At 40.3% G+C, this 23,471-nt stretch overlaps 2 protein-coding genes across 3 annotated transcripts in view; one reads left to right on the forward strand and one right to left on the reverse strand.

Annotated features, from left to right (window-relative positions):
* The first annotated feature begins 7,061 nt into the window (after positions 1-7,061).
* On the forward strand, positions 7,062-8,221 carry Tshb (thyroid stimulating hormone subunit beta). The gene is made up of 2 exons (XM_021659933.2): positions 7,062-7,224; positions 7,655-8,221. The coding sequence occupies exons 1-2, from the start codon at positions 7,063-7,065 to the stop codon at positions 7,907-7,909; spliced, it is 417 nt and encodes a 138-aa protein (XP_021515608.1). The 5' UTR covers position 7,062; the 3' UTR covers positions 7,910-8,221.
* A 5,877-nt stretch (positions 8,222-14,098) lies between these two features.
* Tspan2 (tetraspanin 2) overlaps positions 14,099-23,471 on the reverse strand; it is a 40,193-nt gene continuing 30,820 nt past the window's right edge. For both annotated transcript variants that reach the window (XM_060392961.1, XM_021659935.2), the window contains 2 exons: positions 20,277-20,360; positions 14,099-16,857 (listed from right to left, as the gene is read on the reverse strand). In XM_060392961.1, the coding sequence (XP_060248944.1) occupies positions 16,792-16,857; positions 20,277-20,360 (150 nt within the window). In that variant the 3' untranslated portion in view covers positions 14,099-16,791. The remainder of the gene's footprint in view (positions 16,858-20,276; positions 20,361-23,471) is intronic.

Here is a 23,471-nt window from a genome sequence, read left to right on the forward strand (position 1 = left end):
TTTGTGTTAGTGAATTGCCTGGAACTATTCCAGCAAGAATGCTGGTGTCTGATTTTTGCTTTTCCTACTTTCAGAGTCATGTTCCTGCATAGTAACTTGTATTTCTTTTTTATTTTTTAAGTTTTGAGATTATGATTATAACATTCCTCCCTTCCCTTTCCTCCATCCAAATCCTCCCATGTACTTCTTCCCTGCTTTTCTTCAAAGTCATGACCTCCTTCTCACTAATTGTTACTGCACACACCTATGTATTTACATATATATTCCTAGATATAACTTGTTCAGTCTGCATAATGTTATTCGTATGTATATTTTTGGGGCTGAACAACTAATTGGTATGTTCTTCCCTGGGAAGGACCATATCTCCTACTCCCAGCTCAACTGTCTATAGTTCTTTGTGTGGGCTTGAGGCCTTGTAGACTTTCCCTCATCCTCTCTGTCATGGTCATTGGTGGTGTCTCTGTTCTGCTCACATTTGGGCAGTCATGCTGATATGACTTCATGGCTGTAGCTTCTGATGTCACTAGGAGACACAGGCTCATGGTAGGATCCCATTCGTCTGCTCTCAATCTTCCTGCCACTTCTTCTGCAATGTTCCCTGTGCCTTAGGCTAAGAGAGTTTTTTATATATGTATCTATTCAGACTGGGCTTCACAACTCTGCATTTTGATTGGTTGTGATTTTCTGTTATGGTTTCCATCTGTTGTTGCAAAGAGAAGTTTTCTTGATGGTGGATGAAGACTGTTTATCTGTGGGTATAAGGACAAATGTTTAGATTGGTTTTAGGAATTATGCTAGTTTAGTAACTTAATGGCTATAGATTCTCCTCTGGTAACCAGGATTTTACTAGCCCTGAGTAGTTAGGTTTCTAGTACAAGGCATGGCTTAGAAATTATGATGGTAGTAGCTTGTATTTTTAAGATGTACAGTTCTTGGGCTGGCTGTTCTTGTTTTATATCTGTTAAACTATATGTTGTCTGTGGATATCTCCAGATTGAGTCCATACTTAATGAACTGCAACTAAATTTAATATTTGAACTAGCTGAAAAACCCAACTTAGTACACTTTGTGGCAAATAGCTGTCTTAATCAACCATAGCAGTCAACTCTTATCAGTCATGAGCAGCCAGCTGATCAGAACATATTTATGGAAGCTGCACACTGAACAGCACCCAGTCAGACTGCTTTTGTGCTTTACTCTGGACAGCACACTGTCAGACTGCTTCCTTCTGTGCCTCTCTCTGGATAGCATAAGTCAGATGGTTTCTGTCCCTCACTCTGGACAACACACAGTCAGACTGCTTCTGTGCCTTACTCTGCTTTCTCTCCACAGGTGCTGCCTGGTGTGTTGTGTTGCTGAGCTCTCCTTTGCCTTTTATTTTCAGGCGGCTGTGTGATTTGTGACTTTTTGTTTAGTTGAACACCGTTGAATGTATTTTCCCCTAATCCTGCCTTTACTTTGCCATCACCTTTCAGGAAGACTCACCTATGCCAGGAAGCATTTTTGTTGTTGTTGTATTATGTTGTTTTTCAAGACAGGGTTTCTCTGTGTAAACTTGGCTGTCCTGGACTCGCTTTGTAGACCAGGCTGGCCTCAAATTCACAGCTATCTGCCTGCCTCTGCCTCCCTGAGTGCTGGGAATACAGGAGTGAGCCACTGCACTAGGCTCAGAAAGCATATTTTGTCTCTAACTTACATTAATAATACAGGTTAAAGTAAGTGAAGACAAATGGGGTTTTCAATAACCCCTAAGAATATCTAGGATTTTACTCAGCATCTACCATACGTTAGGGCTTCTACATATTCAGTTCTCTTAAAAACCCCTAATCATTAGAAAAGCCTTGGAGAATCAGAAAAGGTTTTGCAGAAGTGATGTTTTCTCAATAAGCCATGAAAGATGAACAGGAGTTACCTGAGATGAGACATGGGATGAAGCCCCGGGCAGGTGTTTCAATAAAAGGAGCAGAGAAGTTCCAAACAGAAAGAGAAGATACGACGAGCTTGAGAAACCCAGATCAGCTTGTCTAAGACCACAGGAAGCAGAGAACATGTGTGGCTTGGAGATGTCTGGAGGAGTGGGCCTGGGTAGAATAGAGAGATAGAGTACACACAGGGCCTTAAAAATGATACCAGCTCTGAACTTATTTTCTGAGGGCAATTTAGAAGTGCCCAGTGCAAATTTTGGGTGCTTTACTTTAGTTACAGAGGGATAAATGGAATAAATGAGTAAAATTAATACATAGATAAAAAGGTTGAGAAAAAGTGTAGATTAGTTTCAAATATTGAGTAATTATCTACACGCTTCCCTAGCCATTTACACATTCAATGATGATATTAGCTAAGTATTTATCAAATATTTTTGTGTTATTGTAAATTAATTATACCTTATGTCCTTGTTCTGTGTTAGATATTTGTGACTTTTTTTCCCCCCTGAGACATGTTCATGCCACTTGGGCCTCGAACTCTCCATTCCTCTGTTCTAGGATTACAAGGACACAACAGTGTACCTTGTGATAGCTGAGAAAACTTAAATAAGCAGAACTCATAAATGCTGATGACATTACTAGTTAATGGCCAATCCAGAATCTGAACTCAGGTCCATTTGACATGCTGCCATATTTAACCATGTTAAACAAACAAACAAACAAGTATTTACCTTGTAAGTTATGTTAACATCCTGTAAAATCCAAGAGCAAAACAATTAAAAAATTGAACTAAAGTGTTTTTATCGTCATACACGAGTTAACTGTCCTAGATTTCCAGGAAGAAGTTATCTTTGTTTTATAGATGAATAATTTTATACATATAGCTCTCCAAGAACATGTGGAATTTGGAGCTCTCAAGCCCTAAATAAATTTGCAATCTCAGTACTTCTTTCATCACTTTCCCAATCCTATGGTCTATCCTTTATTAATATGAGCTGATGTTAATAAAGGATATATTTCAAACAGGAGAGAGGAAGATGCATGCTATAACAATGTCAGAGTTTCCAGGGAGAGGATATTGTGAATCCGTTTGTCTAAACAAGTTTTATTTGGGGTTCAGTATGAATTTTCAATAGATGCTTTTCAGATAAGAAAGCAGCAATTCAAATGCAATTATATAAACAAGAAGATCAGAGAGGAATTATCCTGAAGGGTATAAAATGAACAGAGTCTGGGTCATCATAGCATTAACTCGCCAAAGTAAGGTAGGTGTCTACCCTGAGCAGGATCTTTAAAGTGAAATGCTTTTATTATTGTTTCATATTATTTTAGCTGTCATAGCATTTATTTAAAACTTGCGAATACTCAGATAGAATTTTGTTTGCTAGGCTCTAAAGTTTTTGGTTATTGCCCCCAGACTGGCAGTAGTGTGAGTGAAGGAGAGAGAAGCACATGTGGGCCGATGAGGCGATATTCCATTGACTTAAAGGATAGAAACAGCCCGTCAGTTTCCTGATAAAGGATGAACAGTATGCATGACTTTCTCCTACTTACATTTCAGCTTAAATGCTTTATCATTTGAATAACATGTGTACTTAATCCTTGCAATTATTAATGGCTGTCTTTGATGAAAATATATTTTGGGGGAGTTTTAGAGTAAATTCAGTTTTGAGTATGTATAGAGGTTACTAGCATTTTAAGTATCTTCAGGGACATTCCATGTTATGAGATATTTTTAGTTATTTAATACTAAAACTCTCTTGGATGGTATCCAATATACATACCTTATTAATGTAATACATTTTATTTTCTCTAGAAAAATAATTCTGCTTTAGTGAAATGCTGAGGTTGTTCAGAAATGGAGAAATTGATTCTTTTCATTGTATATTAATTAATTCAAGTAGAAAAGAGAGGAAATAGATACTAGCAGATCAGAGAGAAATGTGTTTAATAATGAGAGTAGTGAGAACAGAAAGAAACTATGGGTTAAAGAAAAAACCCAGTGGGAAAATGTTGAAAAAAAGGACGGTATTAGTCCTGGCTTATGTTGTGCTATATCACTAAGAACATCTTCTTATATAGGGTTCACATGAATTATTTTATTTTTTATTATTTTTAGGAAAAAGTATACATAAAATGAAGACCTAGAGATATTGAACTGCTTAGTTAGACATGATCACAATTAAATCTGAGAATGGAATTGTAGATTATCAAGGCTTACCAGGGCTCTGATGCTAATTGGACACAGAATCACAGGTTGTTTGTACTGTGAAGACTTTTCTGGTGACCTTTCGATGTTAAATTTTTGTTTTATAGATGAGGAAATTGAGGTGCAGGAAGGTTATGTGGACGGAGTTTTACTTTTATAATAAAGAAGTAAAAGTCATTCATAGTCTTTATCTTCACAGTACTGTGAGTGATGATCCAGTGCGTTTTAATGCTTTGCTTTTGTTAGCATAAACCTCTACATTTATAAAAGGGACTCTTAAGACGGTGTCACTCTTGAATAGGACAAAAATGAGGAAAAGTTATAATACAATTTTTATCTTAGAAAATTTAAAGGAGACTTTGCTATTTTTAAAATTATGTGTGCGCGTGTGTCTTGTGTGTGAGTGCCTGTGTAGGCCAGAGGCGTTGATCCTCTGGAGCTGGAGTTACAAGGAGTTGTGAGCTGCCTGATGTGGTTGTTAGAACTGCACTCAGGTCCTCTGCAAGAGCGGTACTTGATCTTAGGCACTGAGCCATTTTTCTCAAGCCCAATCTTATAATGTTTCAAAGGGTCAGATGTGTTCATCTGTTTTTATCTTGCAGCTGGGTAAATAAGATTGTTTTCATCAGCTTCTTATAGCCCACAGGAGAGTTCTGTTCCTTACGTTCTGAGCCAATATTCTGATTATAGATCACGACATCTGCTCTTGCTTATAGAATTGTGGAGCTACAAGCTGTTTTCTGTGGTAAAAACCAATAGGAGAACTGTGAAGATGGTAGGGAAGTATATGACCAGCAAGGGCGAGTATTCTCTCGCATTTTCCTGCTTGCTATTCTCTTTGGAGGATCCTCTAGATCTGCACCACTAAAGTAACAGAACTAAGTGGATGCTCTAGAGGGAGTGTGTATTTGATAAAACAGCAGACAAAAATCAGGCCCTTTGAGGAAGGCATTCGGATGATTTCAGCAGGGATAGTATCCTAATTGTAGAGCTGGCTGTGGGGCTCAGTGTGTGTCAGTCTCGGGTCCAACCCTTCGGGAGAGCACAAAACAACATAACCAGGAGTTCTTATGTTTTTACTTCCTAATTCAAGTATGTAAAAAATACCGCAAGAGGTGCTTACATATGTAATGCCTTGTAAATAGTTTACCATCAAACACATTTTCCTAAAATATTTATTTCACTTCCTTGTCTATCTACAATGTAGCAAATGTTATGAAATCTTTGATAACTGGGGATATCAGTCATAATTTGGACTTTCTTATAGAACGTAAACAACCAAAACTTTTACATTTGTGCCCTTATTTGGTTTCTCCTGAACTGTTGGCCCTTTGGGTCAAGGACTATATCAATGCAGCTCTCAGTGTATGCATGTCTATCCAATTCTGGCAATTCCCATGCTAAAAATAAGAGATTGATTGAAATGGCTCTAGAAGTTGACAATTAGAATTAGTTAGAATTCATCTCTAGTAACTTATGTAAATTCTTTAATTTTTGTCTTATACATTGAAAACAAAATTCTGGTTACCTGAAACTGACCGTAATAAGGTTTCAGTAAATAGAGATTTTAAAGTATGTGGCTTAAAACTGTTGTCAACATGAATGACAGAGCTGAGAAAATTTTGATACTTTTTTGATGATTGAATAAAATGTTTAGTGAATAATTAAATTCTTTTTCATTATATTTATTGGGGGGGCAGTGCTGGAGGGCACCTCAGCATTCATGCAGAGGTCAGAGGACAATTTCCGGGAAGGAGTGTTTTCTTCACCTCCACTGTGTGGAATTGAACTCAGGTCATCAGGCTAGAGCTACAAGTGCTTTTACTTCTGAGCCTACTTGCCAGCCAGTGAAGAGTAGTAATTTAATAGAATAAACAAATATCCTTGTGTTTATAGATAACAATTTTGCTTCACTAAATATATATATTTACTGACAAATATATATATATACAAATAAATATATATATACAAATATATATATATATACAAATAAGTATATATATATTTACAGTAAAATAAATAAATAAATATATTTACTGACAATGATAGTTGAGAAGAAAAAAAGTCCAAACATACCTAGCTAGGTAAACAATATTGGTAAAAGGAAATCACAAGTCTACTTACTCTTAGAGGTGATTGACCTACATATTAAAGCCTGAAATTTGACTACTCTCTATCAGTAGCAGAACCAATATAATTATAAGTCATAACTTTCCCCAGATCGTTACAATGATCAGCACGATACCGCATGGCTTCTCTATTAGATAGGCTTGATGAGATGCGCGCTCTGCTCAGCAGCCCCTCTGCTGCCTCCCCTACAGTCCACACTGAGGATGACTCTGCACCATCCGTGATGAATCTGCATTCTTGCCTGGATTACTCTAAATGTGTCCAGCAAGATTACATGCACTGGGTGGTACCAGTGTTTGCTTATGATTTTTCTTTTTTTTTTTTTAACCTGTAATTATATGAACCCTTTAAGCTACTGAACCAACATTTTTAGAAACTTGTAATTCTGGGAAAGCCCTTCTTAAAGACTATTTATTAATTTACTTCTTATAACGATAGGTATTTTCTTACAGCTCCGTTGAATGAGTTATTTCACACTTAGCTAATAGCTCTCTGTGGTGAGTTGCAAGCTTGTACGTCACTTCCCAGGGAGCACTTGTAGACAGACGTCTAAAATGTGAGCTTCTCTACTATGGGTGTGCATAGTCATAGCTGCATCTGAGTGGATGTGGAAGGCTTGAGAGGGTTGGATATGCAACATTTTATGTAGGGTCCACAGGTAAGTAACTATTAAGTATATTTTAGCTGTTCTTATTATTGGTTGTGTGTTCATATATGCATAAGCTTTCTGTAGACATGCCTCTGAATGTCCAAGATGAATTCATGTAACAAGTTCTGTGATTTTGTCTCTGATTCAGCATGCGTGCTATTGTGCTGCTCTCTGTGCTTTTTGCTCTTGCATGTGGGCAAGCAGCATCTTTTTGTATTCCAACTGAATATACGATGCACGTGGACAGAAGGGAGTGTGCCTATTGCCTAACCATCAACACCACCATCTGTGCCGGGTATTGTATGACACGGGTATGTTGTTCATTGCATTTCTTTTACTTGTAAGTTATATAGGCCTAAACTGGACTGTTAATGTTTAGAAAGGAAGTGAGAAAATTCATAGCATCGGTTTTCAACTCCAATGGTACTGTCTCTTAGGGAAGCCAAGCTTACTGTTTTCAGAATTATAATCCTGTGACTCTACTCATAAAAAGAAGTACAGGTACAGTCTACCCTTGAGATTTTTGTTTTCCTCATCAAAGGTAAATGAGAAGAAAGTGTCCCTTTTCTTTGTCTCTGAAGAGTTAAGTGTAGATGTGTTAATCTAGGATTGGGTAAGAGCTCAGGAGTCCTTTGTAGTGCATCACTGAACCAAAGGGATATCAATAAGTAATGATCTTTCTTTTACACTATCTGAAGTAGTGTGAAGGTTATCATGTTATGATCCCTTTTCTTCCCACAGGATATCAATGGCAAACTATTTCTTCCCAAGTATGCACTCTCCCAGGATGTCTGTACTTACAGAGACTTCGTCTACAGAACTGTGGAAATACCAGGATGCCCACTGGATGTTGCTCCTTACTTCTCCTACCCTGTTGCCTTAAGCTGCAAGTGTGGCAAGTGTAATACTGACTACAGTGACTGTACACACGAGGCTGTCAGGACCAACTATTGCACCAAGCCACAGACATTCTACCTGGGGGCGTTTTCTGTCTAACTTTAACAGCAATGCAATCTGGTTAAACGTGTTTATCTGGAATAGAACTAATAAAATACGATGGATGCGTCTTGCCTGCTGTTTAATCTATAGGCACATCCACACAGGCATTAGGAAGCTTAAGAGGCTTTAGAAACAGAGGTGATGGAAGAGGCTGTCATGGTTTCCATACAGAGCAGAGCAGAGGCAAAATGGAAAGCGGGAACATGAGCTGCTGCTGCAAGGCAGCCCCGAGGAGATTTCCTTACAGACAACAGGGGTCTATCTTGACCTAGGAAGCAAATGTGAGGCTACTGCAGAGTTCTAGGAAGAAAGGACTGTCATCCTGGAGGGATACATGGTATCAGGGTACTGGAAACATTGTCCCTTTAAAGGCTATCACAGGGCTGGAGTGCGAGTGCTGAGACAGGGTCATAGGAAAGCTGGCACAGAGAACTACCCTCATCATTCAAGTGCTCTGCATAAACCCCACCAAAACTCAGCCAAGAGCATGGACACCATTCTCTTTAATTTAATTACTTTGGTGGGCCAACTGACCTATGAAAAGTATACCCCAGAAGGTCAGCTTTTAAAGCCTAGAAAAGAGGCCACGATCATTTTACATGTGGAAGCCTAAATCCTTCATAGTCCCTCAAGTAATAAGAGATACTTTCCAGCATTTGTACCAAAAGCAACTTGTGCTTTAGGGCTTTGGCTATCACAAAACACTAGTACAACCACTACAAGTCTTAGGTTTGGGAAAAAGAGACCTAAGAGATTCAATGGAGTGGATTCTGTTGTTTTTACCTTAGCCCTCATTAATAGCAAGACATTGCTCTGGGAGAATAGGCTTAGTAGGGGGTTCTTTTTCTTTTCCTTCTTTAGATGCTCCTTTGAAAATTTTATTTTTATTTTATGTGCATTGATGTATTTGCATGTATGTCTGTGTGAAGGTGTCTAATCTTGGAGTTACAGATAGTCAAGAGCTGCCATGTGGGTGCTGGGAATTGAACCCAGGTCCTCTGGAAGAGCAGTCAGTGCTCTTAAACACTGAATGACCTCTCCAACCCCTAGATAACCCTTCTTAGCTGAACTTTAAGTGATGTTCAACCTTAAGAAGACTATATTTCAGCCATTAATTGTCACTCTGAAGTTGAAAACTACTTGTAGGTAGGATTATTTAGAGTGGCTGTATTGCACAGGCACTGGTTAAGCTCAGCTGGGCATCTTGTGGGTGCCTGCATGCTGGCAGAGCCATGGGGGAGGGGGAGGTGGTGCAGATAGAGTGGTATCAAACCCATGCTTTGCCAAGGATAAAGGAATAACTGTTCACTTCCATACATGACTCAAGAACCTACAGTACTTTACCTGAGGCAGAGAGCAACTCAGAACATGGGTATAGCCAGCCTGCACTCTCCACAGCACCACAGCCTAGAGTGGCTGCATGAGAGGACTCACTGAAGGAGGTCTAGTGGGGAGATGCACATGTGCATTTTATTAAACTATCCTTGAAAGCGGCTGTCGAAAACACAAAAAACCTTAGGATGGAGCTCAAGGACTGGGGTGCCCAACCATTCACCTTAGCTGGGTCCACGTGCTTAGGGATATGGGAGCTCTGTATTGAGGGACCTTTGTGTCCTTTTGATTTAACACATGGAGAATGGATAGAGAGGCTCCGAAATGGGAAGATGAAGAGTCATTGCTTACAGTGTGGGAGAAAAGCGGCCACTGGAACATTCTCAGGAGTGATCATTAAGTTCCCTGTAAAGTTCAAAGGAGTCAGTCCTTACCAGAGGAAGTTTGAAACCCAGTGCTCTGAGAGAGGAAAAAAAACTTTCTCATTTGACTGAAATATAAAGAACTCTGTCATAGCTCAAAAATTGGGGCCACAGCTGCAGCAGTCTTTAATGGTCAGATTCATGGAGAGCAAGTAGAATGTGCCAGAATGGATATATTGCAGGTTAAGACCATAGCATGGTACTTCCTGGTAATCGGAGATTCTAATATTAGAAAGTCTTTTTTACGTAACAAAAGTGTCTTTAAAATGTAAGGGTAGTAAGTCTGAGCTAAACACAAAAATTCTCTTATTGGGGTAACTTCCTCTCTAGCCCGCTTTTCAGTGCTATTTCTTTCTTATCTGCAGTACTTCGTTTCTCCTTTTCTGTCTTTTAAGACACTCAGGTGGCAGTCTCCTTTCTTCAGCCCTTCTTTATCCACTGTCATGGCTGCTTAGTGTGTGTCCCTGCTTTCAGTAGCTGTGTGCTGATCCCCCCTGGGTGTTCTCAGCAGTTGTTTTCAGTCCAGTGGCTCGAGTGGGACAGGTGGAGCTGGGCGAGGCATTCAGCTTATGAGCTGGCCATAGAGTTGACTGCAACCCTCCCAGTAGGAGTCCTTCCCAGACCCCCATTTCACCTGTTGAAATAGGAGTGCTTGTTTGGGAGGGTGTTGATAGAATGGGCGCTTGGAGCCACTGACGGCCATCTTTGGCATCTCTTAGAAACAGACAGACTGAGACAGGAGTCAAGCCCAAGGAGAGCTGGGTGTGGTGGTGCATGCCTTTAGTCCCAGCATTTGCACTTGGGAGGCAGAGGCAGGTAGATCTCTGAGAGTTCACGGCCAGCCTGGTTTACAAAGTGAGTCCAGGACAGCCAAGGTTACTCAGAAAAACCCTATCTTGAAAAACAAGCAAACAGAAAAGAAATCCCAAGGAGGAGAAACAGACCTTCTGATCCTCCTGATTACATCTGAGTTTACAGATTACACCTGGAGTCAACTGTTACCTTTGAAGAAAGCCCTCCTTTCCTCTTTTGACACTCGTAAAGCTTTGGTAGGTGCAGCAGCTTTAGTTTCAGACATTGCTGATGCTACCCTCAGAGGTGCACCTTCGCTTGCGGTTCCTTCTCTTTCTTGACTCCTCTCTTTAGTGGGAGGCATCTGTAATCTCCCCCACCAACCCTTGCAACAACATCAACTCCTTGCAGTGTTCTAGTTACTCTCCCCCTTGAGCTCTTATTCCAGGGCTTTAATAAAAGCCCACCATAGCAGCCACATACTTCCTGAGTTCTCATTCTTCTGTCAGTGAAACTGTTTCAGCAAGGGCGACCGTGGCTAGCTAGTTATCCAGTGCACAGATAGCTCTTGTCTTGACCTCTGTGCTTCCGGAGGGCCTGGTGAAGGAAACATACCTGCATTCACAGTGCTCTAGGGCTACCACATTTATAATTAGTCAAACCAACCTTTTCTTTTTCTCTGAGATAAAGTCTCGGCCTGGGCTGGCCTTGAACTTGCTATGTAGCCCAGCTGGCTTCAAGCTTTTGGTCCTCTTGTCTTTGGCTCCCAAGTGCCAAGATTACATACGTGCACCACAATGCCTCACCTATATTTATATATTTTTAATGCATCTTCTTTTTAACCTTTCTCAAAGGTGGCTCAAAATCTGCTATAGTCATTAGCTGGTAATAGCAATGTCTGGACTGTATTTGGGCCAGTTTTGTTTGATGCTGCTATAGGTATGCTGATTTTAAACTTTGAAGTAAGGACTAGTTCTATAGTAATCTGATGTGTCCGTTGGACACTACGAAGTAAAGAGCATATAAAACAAACAAACAAACAGACTTGAGTTTGAATTGATTTGTCCTTGGATGTCCAAAGGATGTTCACATTTCAGTTATCTGAAGCCGGCCTCTCCTTTAAAGAAGCCACGGCTTTCTTTTTCTGTTTAACTAGAGGCGAGATTGGATGTCCAAGTCAGCTACTAAAGGAACACAGGCAGCCCAGAGAGAATTTATGAATCTGTGGTCAAGAAGTATGTGGACAATAAGTAACCACTGCAGGATTTTAGCTCTTAGCATCTAGCTCTGAAAACATCTTCAGATTGATTCATTTATGTGAATAAATATTTTGCCTTTATATATTTATGCTCACTGTGAATATGCCTGGTACCCACAGAGGTCAGAAGAAGGCACTGGGCTCTCTGGTCATAATGGTTGTGTGCCACCATGTTAACGCTGGGGACCAAGCCCGGGTTCTCTGTAGGAGCAATAGCACCCTAATGTCTTCAAGTTCACTTTCTCGTTGAGGATTTAAAAAGCAAAAAGATTTATTACTTCTCTCTCTGCATGTGTGCCTTCATGAGTTTATGTGCACCATGTGCACAGAGATGCCACTGAGTTCCGGGCGCTTGTCCTCTGCAAGAGCAGTAAGCACTTCCAACCACTGAACCACCTCTCCAGCCCCTCTCCCTGGAGATTTGATCACGAGAGGCAGCTTATCCTAGTTGAAGCTGGGCCCTATCACTTTTACATAGATTCTTTCGCAACAGGTTCATAGTTCTTTTCTGAGCTGCAGAGTCATATATCCAAAGCCAGTTTATTTTTCCTCTTTAAATATTGTGTGTGTGTGTGTGTGTGTGTGTGTATGTGTGTGTGTGAAAGACACCATTGTGTCCCGTGCTGTATTTGTGCAAGTCTATTCTCTCCTTCCATCAGCGGGCTCTAGGGATTGAACTCAGGTCATCAGGCTTAGTTGGCAAGTGCTTTTATCTATTCAGTCTCCAGCCTCACACTTTCTCTTGAATGTCCTGTGGTCACCTCTCATCACCTGCTTTTCCTGTGTATCGCTCTTCCAGCTGCTAAGTCAGAAGCTGGGTGTTAGCCCAGACTTCTCTCTCTTACGGCTCTTGTGTTTGTCTTGTTAGAGTGGGCGTCTAGCACATTAGTTAGATATCTTTGACTGGTTGTTGCCCTCTCATTCTGAAGCATAGCCATCTTTAAAAGTCTTGATACTTAAAGACTTTTAAAAGACTTGATACTTTGTTAGAAGTTTTACTTATAACTCACTGTCTAAAGCTTTCCTCATTACCTCAGGACAAAATAAGATTTGTACAAAACTCAGATGCCTGATTACCAGGGCTCTTCATTTTGTTAGTTTGGAACAAGCCCTTCTTGAAGGTTTTCGTGTGCTATTTCAGAGTCTTCTTGTGTGTTTTCCTCAGAAAACAAAAGCAACTTAAAAAAAATCTCTATGTTGGCTGGTATGTAAGTGTTTTTCAGGATTCAGGTCAGAAATGCCAACATCAAGGAAGTCTTTCTCCCTGGACCACTCTTTCCAAGTTTGAGAAAGCCCAGTCTTGGTTAATGATTATCATAGCACTTATGGCAATGAAGGCTTGCTTTTCCAATCTCAGCTTGTCATGTTTATATTCTCCTAAAGGATCATCAAACATAGCCTAAAACAGTAAAAAACAAACAAAAACCAAACAACAACAACAACAAAATCCAGCTTTTACATTAGTGTAGAATGCATATTATAACGAGGAACAGGCCCAGAGAAAAACATATTGATGCCACCTGTGACTACTGTATAACTACTGGATTAAAACAGAATCAGGGAATGTGTTGAAAGTTATTAATGAGTTAATGAGTTCAACAAATGTTTATATATCTAATTGGGATCATTTGGAACTATCTTCAATTATGCAAGATCTTTAGAAAATGATTTGTCACAGAGATGTCTTTGTCAGAGTATGAACATAATCACAATAGCTAATATTCAGTAGTTCCTAGGTATGATAAATATTGTATGTTAGTTATTGAATTATTTAATAATTAACATGCAATTTAAATGTATTTAACTATTTTTTTGCTGTTAATAGAAGTAAAAAAAAAATCATAATATACAGGAAAAAAAAACCCAACACACACACACACACACACACACACAAAAGCATTGAGTCATATTAACTCAATGCTTTTTGAAGCCAGCACAAACCAGGCTTTGTAAAGCTATCTGTATTCCCCATGTTTTCCCTGTTTGTTTCCAGGGGCATCTTCTGAACTGTGACAGCCTTGGTTCTTATAAGGTCACCAAACAATAACATTTTGTATTGCTGTAGTATTTTCACTTTAAAAGATCTATATATACAATATTTCTTCTAGTAAAAACTGGAGATTGTTTAAAGAAAATAGAAAATCTTCACTCTTAAAATACACACAAATACCAATTTGATTCAGATGAACTCAAGTCAGTGTTACCTTCATAAGACATAAATTGCTCTTTCCTGGGAAGGGGAAAATAGGGTTGGTGTTCAAGAGCATATCAATGGGGTCTTGAAAACTAGGCTGTAGGGAGAACTAGTGGCTGTCCTCTGGGCCACAGAAACCACCTTTACCAGTGACAAGAGAATGAATACTCTTTGAATATTTGGTAAACTTATTTCAGAAGGGAGAAAATGCTGTCTTCTTTATTGATTGTTATTGAGAATATTACCCTCTCCCCCTGAGACTCATTCTCACCCAGCCATCTCTGTTAGGTTTCCCACAAGAAAAGGATGGCTATTGCCACAGGAGAACCACATTGGACCCAGCATTAATTTGACAAGCGAAGCCACAGGTAACCAAGTGTTTCTGCAGGAAGGAGGAACAATTTGGGTGAGCTGTGTTAGTTAAAACCCAACTATGGGTACTTAGAATCCTTGGGTGTTGCTTCTGAGCCCATCTCACAATAACAGTATGGAAGGATTACCAGTCTGTTTTTACCATATTGTCTGGGTAAACTGGCAGTTCACTCATTTAAATAAGTCACATGGAAGTGTGTAAGAAGACTCGCTCGGATTTTAAGGTAACTCAAGCAGTGTAAGTACGTAGAAAATTTAATTTGAAATAACTTAAAATGTTTGGGTCTGATCTCAAATTAGTTCAGGTAAACAGAAATAACTGAAAAAGTATATACATGTGCATGGGTGTGTATACAAACATTTATCTCCATAATTTCATACAGGCACACATGTATTAAAATTACATATGTATATATCCTTAAGAGATATGTATTTAAGATATGTATAGGTTCAAGACATAGGGATTATATATCTCTATAGATATAGCTTTATCTATTCACATAAAGATATATATCCATCTTTACTCAGAGATGGAATTCTCTAATTTTTCTCAGCACATTCTTTGGAAAGCTTAACACACGGAGAGGTACTCTAGTCACACTTGACACAGATTTCTAGATTTCTTCCTCTGCATTAAAAAATTATTTCTATTCTTCTTATAGTTACTGTGGTTTTCTTTAAACTTATTCATTTATCTAGGGAATGAATCTCATTTCTGTGGAATGGGAAATAATTCTGAACTGGGGGAACCTGAGTACACACTTGAGCTTGTTTGTCTTCAGATGGACAGATAAACTAAAGCTATAAGAAAGACTGATCACTCTTTGCTTAAAAGGTTGCGTTTGTCCACTACTGGAGTATATAAGTCATGAAGTGAGTTTTTCTTTAAATACTCTTTGCTTAGGTTACACAGTTACACTTTTAATTTCCTCACATTTTTTTTCCCTCCAAAGTTAGTAGCAGTAGCAAGAACAGCTGAAAGAGAAAAGTGGTCTGTGGGCGAGACCATCCCAGCAGTTGTGTGTTTGCAGCAAATACTTTGTAAAAGTTTCTTGAAGCATAGCACTTTTTTTTTTTTTTTTTTTTTAAAGCATATATCAAAGTCTTAAGTTCTTAGTGGGCACAGTGGCTATTCCTCACACCTTCACTCTGTGTGGCCAAATACAATCTTTAAAAATCTATAATTTACATCTTTTAACAAGTTGTTAAATTACAACAAATAACAAAGTTTAGGTCCCTACTGTGGGTTTTTCCACTTGCAGCCAAAAGGCCAGAGTGTGCCTGGGTTTTCCTACTTAAAATCAACAACTCAGGCCCCTAAATAACCTGAGCATTTATTTCCACAGGGATTTTCTGAGAAAGAATCTATTTGTGCTGCAGCTGTATATATAAACATACTTTCAATTCACTAACTTGCTTTTGTTGTGTTCACACATCATGGAGAAGGTGTTTATCTTGGTTTAGACAAGGTCCCCATAACATACTATCTGAGTCGGGGGGATTTACTTATTTTAAAAGATAAAACTGTATTCTTAATCTCTGGAGAATTCTCCACACGGATAAATAAGAAAAATGCCAAAAATTAGGAAACTATGTAAACTCAAGTTATGAGGTATTCTGAAGGTGCAGTGGCAGCGAGAGTTCTCCCACCATGCACTGCAGAGTTCTTGCTTTTGCGTCACCTCATCTGGAAAAGCACTAAGGAATGTGAGATAAAAGCCCTTTGGGGAAGGCGAGGCTTCCAGCAGTTCAAAGCTGAGTCAGGAAAGGAGAGGGGTCTTTGTAGAACAACATTTCTTCCCCTTAAAAGTTGTCATATTTAGTCCTAAAAGCACTCACTTTTATGGAGCACATGCTTACCCATGTAACTCCCTTTGCAGAGAGAGGTTTTCTGTTTTTAAATGCTAAGAAAGCATGACTTTTTCAAATTAGATTTTTCCATGCTATATTTACTTTTACAGATGTGTTTAGTTCTGAAACTGTGGTTTACTGTATTCTGGGGAGAATATATTTATATACTCCAAGAAACTTTTACACTCAACTCAGACGTAGTCAATCGACATTTCTCCACGACCCCTCAATTCATATAGCTTATTGCTTCCATTAACTACAAAGCCTGCATCCTCTTTATGTATCTAACTTTCTTGGCTAAAATCTGAGAAATGGACCCATTATTACATTTCCCGAATAGCCAGCTTTTAGAAGTCTATCGCTGCTTTTTTTCCTGGTACTTAAAGAGGTTATTTTCCTTGCATACAAGAACTAGGGATCCCCAGGAAACATGTCAGTATGTGCAATGCATATACCAGAAACACACAGACCACATGTGACATTCACCCAAGGGTCAAATCAGTAATGGGTCAGACATACATACATACATGTGCAAATATACAGTCGACAGAAAATTATTTTAGCTTCTAATATCCTGAATATTAAACATGAGCTGAGCTAGCTCTTGTTGACATTTAGCATGAAAATTCTAGATTGCAATTTCCATGATGAAGGATCTTCAGATCACATCTCGTGAGTTTCGTATTGCACAGCAAAGCACCATGCTGAATATCATGCCAAAGATCTGCGACAGAAAGAGACACTCGTTAGGAACTTTCACATGTGGATTCCATAGGAAGACCAGCAAACTGTGGCAGTCTCTAGCTCAAGTTACTAAATAATCAGAACCAACAACATTGGCTGTAAATAACATTTTCCTATGTTTCTTAAGGGTGGCTACCAAGCAAGATGCCTGTGTCAGCTTTGCTAAATTGCTGTTATCTATCTTAACAAACACATCTGTTTTAAGAAAGGGATGTTTCTGTTTCTGGCTTACAGTTCTTAACAGTTACAAAAGTCTGATATATTTATGGGTTTTAAATTTTATATTTCAGGTGAATATTATTTTATTTGTTCAGAAAAAAATGCTCTTAAATTTTTAGGTAAACATGCTTATGGTATAACTGTCAGAAAAGCTTTAATTCCTAGAACAGTGAAGCTTCTCTGAAGCTTTAATTACTAGAACAGTGGGGCTTCTCTTCATTATTGGCCCAGATCTATGCAAATGGTACATGACTGTTAAACTCAATAGTTCTACCAAAATATAAACTGAAGGAATGGGGCTATAATATTTCTGACTTCTTTTGTCTCTTGGATAGTTCTCTTGAGAAGCCAAATACCTGGATGTAACTACTGTCCCTATGGTTTGAAGAGAATACCACAAGGTTCTTGTTATTCCCTGCCATCACCTCTACGAGTCCACAGCCAGAGGAATCCTGTTTGCGAGTGTCTCAGTAACAATGGGTAATGTTTGTTTGTAAAATTTGTGCCATAACTCTGATTCTCTCCTCAATACCATCCTAACACAGACTAGGATCTGTGACTGTTTAATGCATCCGGGCAGGAGTTATCCTGGGAGGGCAAACACAGACAGAGGGAAGGACTTAGCCAGCAAGGATTTTAGCATCTGTGTGTGGCAGGGAAGACACCGAATGGGCATTTTAGTTAAGCGATTACACTGCAGTCTTGCCTTATGGAAGAAACTCCTGGGGGCTGACTCAAGGCAGACAAGCAAGAGTATTTCCCCTTTTCCAGGGCTACAAGTTTGAAGATGCCCCCACCTCGTCCTGGGTATAGTCTGAGGGGTTCCCTCTGAGAGATTCCTTCACTCTCAACTTGCTGTGGTCATGGGTCAGGGCTGACTGCATCCATGCTGTGTAATGGTTAAGATGGCCTGATTGTTAGGACAGTCTGCTTGATACCTTCATTTTGTGGGATGTTTCCAAACTGCTTGTGATAGCTAGTCTTATGTCAACCACAAGCTAGGGTTATCTGAAAGAAAGGAACCTCAGTTGAGAAAACGCCTCTATAGCATCTGGTTGTAAGTCATTTTCTTAGTTAGTGATTGATGGTGGAGGGCCCAGCCCACTGTGTGTGGTGCCATCCCTGGGCTGGTGGTCCTGGCTCTATAAGAAAGAAGTCTGAGGAAGCGATGGAGAGCAAGCCAGTAAGCAGAACCCCTCTATGGCCTGTGCATCAGCTTCTACTTCCAGGTTCCTGTCCTGTTTGAGTTTTGGTCATGACTTTCTTAGGGTGACGAATGGTGATGTGGATGAGTAAGCCAAATAAACCTTTTTCTCTCCTAGTAGCTTTGGTCATGGTGTTTCATCACAGCAATAGAAACTCTGACTAAGACACTGCTTCAGCATCATCACTGGGGAGCTGCAGAGTTGCAATGAGGCTAGCCCCAGAGCATGTGGGGAGGACCTGTGAGATATCCCTGGATTTTGAGGGCCTCAGCATAGTATTTCTAGCCACTGCCTCACTCTCTGTTCTGGAAACAGAGAAGAAGGAAAGTGCTTGAGTCACGGATTTCCTCAACATCCTTGTAGGTCCGCCTTTGTGTAGACCATAAGTTAATCTACACATAAACTAGCAAGTAAATTCTATCTTAACATTAACTACTATTGCTCAAATTCTGGATAATGGCAATCACCTCTTCCCTGGGCTCTGACTCCAATCTTACCTCTTTCCAACCCTTCCTCATCTATTCATCACCACAGTCCCTTCCAGTCTTGAAGGTGCTTGTGGTGGGTTGAATAGATGTGGCCCCCATAGACTCATATGTTTAACTGCTAATCCCATAGGGAGTGGCACTATTAGGAGGTGTGGCCTTGTTGGAGTAGGTGTGGTCTTGTTGGAGGATATCACTGCGTAGGTAGGCTCCGAGGTCTCCTACACTCAAGCTATGCCCAGTGTGACAGTCTCCTTCTGCTGCCTGCAGATCAAGCAGTAGAACTCTCAGCTACCTCTCTAGCACATGTTTGCCTGTATGCTGCCATGCTTCCTGCCACGATGATAATGGAGTAAGCCTCCAAATCTGTAAACCAGCCCCAATTAAATGTGGTCCTTTAAAAGAGTTGCCATTGTTATGTCTATTCATAGCAATAGAACCCTAAGAGAGTGCCAGATGCTCAGTCTCTCAGAAGAGCACACAAAACCTTCAATTACGTGGCCCTGCTGGACCTCCTTGGCACTCTCGGCATACCTGTCCAGGGCTACCAATTCTTCCCATATACATATTTTAAAAAACAAGGTCTCATGTAGCCAGCCCAGGCATGCCTCAAATTCACTATGTAGCAGAGCTGACTTTAAATTTCTGATCCCTTTGCTACCACCGCCTAAATGATACAGTATTGGGGATTGAGCTTAGGGTTGTGTATATGCCAGGAAAGCACTCTAAACAGGGCTACACCCCCAACCTCTCTTCCACACACTCTTATTTTATGCTTTTAAAGTACTGAGCCACCAACAGATGCTGCATACAGCATGCTTCATACCTTTACCTATGATAATTTTCTTGCTTGAATTCTGGGTTTGCCCAGAATAAAAATATATAGAAATATGATACTTATTAAATGCAAAACATTAGGATTTTATGTAAATCAATTTGTAACAATAGGTAATAGGTTTTATCCCATTTGACCTTCATAATAATCTTGCAAGACTGGTGTGTTTAAAATTCCCATTCTATAAATATTGAAGTTGAAATGTAGAGAGATTAAGAAACTCTCCTTCAGTCTCAGGGCTTATGGGAAAGCAATGGAACCAGGAGGTGAGTCCAGTCTGTGCGATACTAATGCTTGCCCTCTGCTGTCCCATCAGTGCGCAGATGAAGAGACTCACTTGCTATCATGCAAGTTACTGTGAATTGAAATCACTTACCGAGGTTAAGAGTGAATGACAGGTCTAAATGGGAAGTTATTGCAATGATAAAGTCAAGGTTATGATTAGGTAGACTCTAGCATGTGTATCATATTTTACAGGGTTACTACTGATGTATGTAATTAGCTTTGTCTAAGGAGTTGTATTGTGAACAAAGGTCTTTGCCCATTATGAGACTTGTCACTTACGATACTGCCAGCGCCAATTTGCACAGAAATACGATGTAAGGGTCTAATGCCTCTTAGAAGACAAAACGATTACATTCTAGAACTTTCTTACCGTGAGACCCGCAATGCCAATACCGACGATTCCAATGAGCTGGAGCTTAACACTGATTATGGTTTCAATTTTGTCGATGCAATTCTGTTTTGGAAAATAAGTCAGCAATAAAAATTGATTGTGTGACTTGTCTCCTGACCCGATCCTTCCCTTTGCTAAGATGGGTCTGTGAGTTAATCCATGTCAGCTTCTGCTCATGTGCAGACCATCCCTCATGAGTTTATAGTAACCTGACAACTACAAAGCTAGCATTGGGGGTAAATGTAATCCTCTTCTTTTTGGTGACTTTCTCTATTTAGGCCAATGGTCTGCTTCAGAGCTCTGAAATATGGCTCCACAAAGCCATTTCTAGGGAACACCAGGCATTGCAAAACTTAGGCCTCTTCTTACTTTCAGCAAAGAAAGATAGGATATTCTCTAAATAATAACCCTCTTTGCTACTTACAGCTTAACAGATGTATTATACACTTGATGTATTTGTCTATGCAAGGCATGCTTTACTATTTAGAGACTAAAAAGTCTGCGTGGGGTTGGATTAAATTATGGAAAGCCAATACTTAGGGAAACTATGTCTTGGGAGTCAGAAGATCATTCCCTCTACTGTTAGCTGGGCTGTTGGTTCTGATCTCTGACTCTTAAGAGATCTGTGAACAGGGTTTAAAAACCCTTCATAGATAGGGGTGTAAACTGGGCAGGAGGCAGAAGGGAGCATGTGGGACCATTATTAGTTTCTCAGGGACAAACACTTAAAACTTGCAGTCTTCCTACACAGAGGTATGCCCTGCCCAGAAGTGTCCTCAGGGCACACAGATCTTTAGCAGCTGCTGACACCCATATAGTTACATGAAGCGGTAACTACTCTCACATCTCTTCTTATGTTTACTGATTCTGCAGACCCTGTGCCAGCCACTGGACTGGGTGGGTGGATATGGCACAGTGAGCTTCCTCTGCTCTCGGAAAGCTTGGCGGAGAGGGCGCAGAGCCACAGACGAATGGTAATGCACTCTGGTGAAAGCCTGGAGCAGGGCTGGAGACAGCGGCTTCCTGGCATGCCAGAGAAAACCAATCCATCTGCAGCACTCCTGCATTCCTCCCTTCACCTGAACTCTGAGACTGCCTTCCTTCTGTGCCAGCACTGTTGAAGATGTCGAGTGCTCAAAAGGCAGGAGCGTCCCTTTGCCGCTTCTCTCCCTTTCCTCAGAGCCACCGAGGTGCCCTCCTTCTCTGCGGAAGATGAGCTCTGGATCTCACCCCCCTCAGGAAGCCTGCCAGCCACCCTTTTTACTTCCTGTGTGTTCACCCTCTGTCTCTCAGATCTCAGTGTTTTCACTCAAAGGCCAGCAAAGCAACCTGTCTCCTGCTGCTGCCCTCCTCCAGCCCTGCCGACAGCTTTTCTTTCCATCCACAGACAGCTTCTTTTGTGAAAAACAAATTACAAAACATGTATTGGCTTTCCTTATTCACAAGGGAATACACAGTCATTGAAATTTGGAAAATAGACATTAATAAAATGAAAATAAGAAACATCTGTCCTCTGCTCAGATCATAACTAGTACTGCTGGTGATTCTTGTGTATAGAAAAGACCCCTACACCCAGCTCACTTTTTTATATCTGTGTGCTTTTACACTCAATAGGAAGAGACTTTAAAAATATCTCTTTTCATTAAATATTTTTTGAAATTGTGGTTCCTAGTGGCAATAAAACCTATCCTATGAAAGGATCATAATTTAAACAATATCCCTCTGTTGCATATTAAGAAATCAGTATTTGGTTATTAATGTATCTTCTTTGTAATGAATACCACTGCACAAAAATTTCTCTCTGTGTTTTGCCCCACTTTTCTTTTGTGGGTGTGTGCCACGGGAGCTGTTGCTCTTGTGTTTTGGTGCTGGGTCTTACATGGAACTTGGGGTTTACCAACTAGGAAAGGCTGGTTGATCAGGGAGCTCCAGAGATCATCTGCCTCTACTTTCCCAGCACTGGGGTTACAGGCAGTTCTACCACACCCCGATTTGTATGTGGTACCAAAGATTACAGTCAGGTCCTCAGGCTCATGTGGCAAGCAGTTTATCAGCTATGCTATCTCCCTAGCTCCTGCACACATTAAAACAGTTCGTTTCTTTAGAATAAATTCTGGGAAAAAGAATGTCTAGATCAAAGAACACGAGCTCACTTAACACCCCTGGCTACACGACGGTGCTACTCTCTAAGACCGTTGTACCAGTTTTTAAAAATGTTCACTTAACACCATTCTTGCCTGTATTGTGTTATCAGTAAGAGAAAACAAAACAAAACAAAACAAAACAAAACCACAAGAAAAACTTGGTCAGTCTCACACGTTAAACAATGGAATCTTATTTAAATTTGCTTTTAATTCAAGATTGCATCTGATTGCCCATGCTTTTTATGTGTCTAATAGTCATTTGCATTTCATCTTTTGTGAACTCATTTTTCTTGTGCTTGCCTCAAACTACATAATTACCTCTCCGTGTAGAAGATGTAGCCGAGGTGTCATCTGCACTCAGTCTTTGCCCAGTCACCCTGTGCCTGGTGTCTCCTACATGTCTTCCCTGGGCGCGTAGAGCACCATTCAAACTCTGTCCACACCCCCACGGTGCACCGTGTCAACTCTAGCATTTACATCTCCTAACAGCCAGCAGGTTCCTTGTTGGTAGGGAGCTTGTCCCATTCATCTTTGCATCTGTAGTACTTGACAGGCAGAATCAGTAAACACTGGGGCAGTCTTGTCATTTGCGTGTGTCCTCCTCCCTCTGGTGTCCTTAATTGGCTACTCCCTTTGCCCAGCCTTAAGTGGTGCTGTTGCTGAGACGTTTATTCACATTTGTCATTTTCTTCAAAATCTCATGAGTCAAATCCGTATCTACAACTCCAAAATTACATGTCATCGCTACTGTAACGTCTCTTCTAAGCCACACACCAGATTTTCCAAACCACAATGTTGAAAACACTAAACCAGGCGCTAGAGAATGGGCCATGGTTAAGAGTAGAGGATCTGAGTCTGGCTCCCCACCCCCGTGTCAGGTGGTGCACAACTTCCTGTAACTGCAGTTCCAGGGGAATATGACTTCTCTGGCCTCCTGGGTAACTGCATCCATGTGCATATCGGTATCTTTCCTCCCTATAGATGCATAATTTACATAGATCTTAAAACACTCACTGTACTGTTTCCTTTT

Source organism: Meriones unguiculatus, chromosome 10 (assembly GCF_030254825.1).
Source record: "Meriones unguiculatus strain TT.TT164.6M chromosome 10, Bangor_MerUng_6.1, whole genome shotgun sequence".
NCBI lineage: Eukaryota > Metazoa > Chordata > Mammalia > Rodentia > Muridae > Meriones > Meriones unguiculatus.

Excerpts from the sequence above, each read along its gene's own strand:
- Tshb (XM_021659933.2), top strand. The coding sequence starts at position 7,063 with ATGCGTGCTATTGTGCTGCTCTCTGTGCTTTTTGCTCTTGCATGTGGG. Across the intron at positions 7,225-7,654 it reads CCGGGTATTGTATGACACGG|GATATCAATGGCAAACTATT; the intron begins GTATGTTGTTCA and ends TTCTTCCCACAG.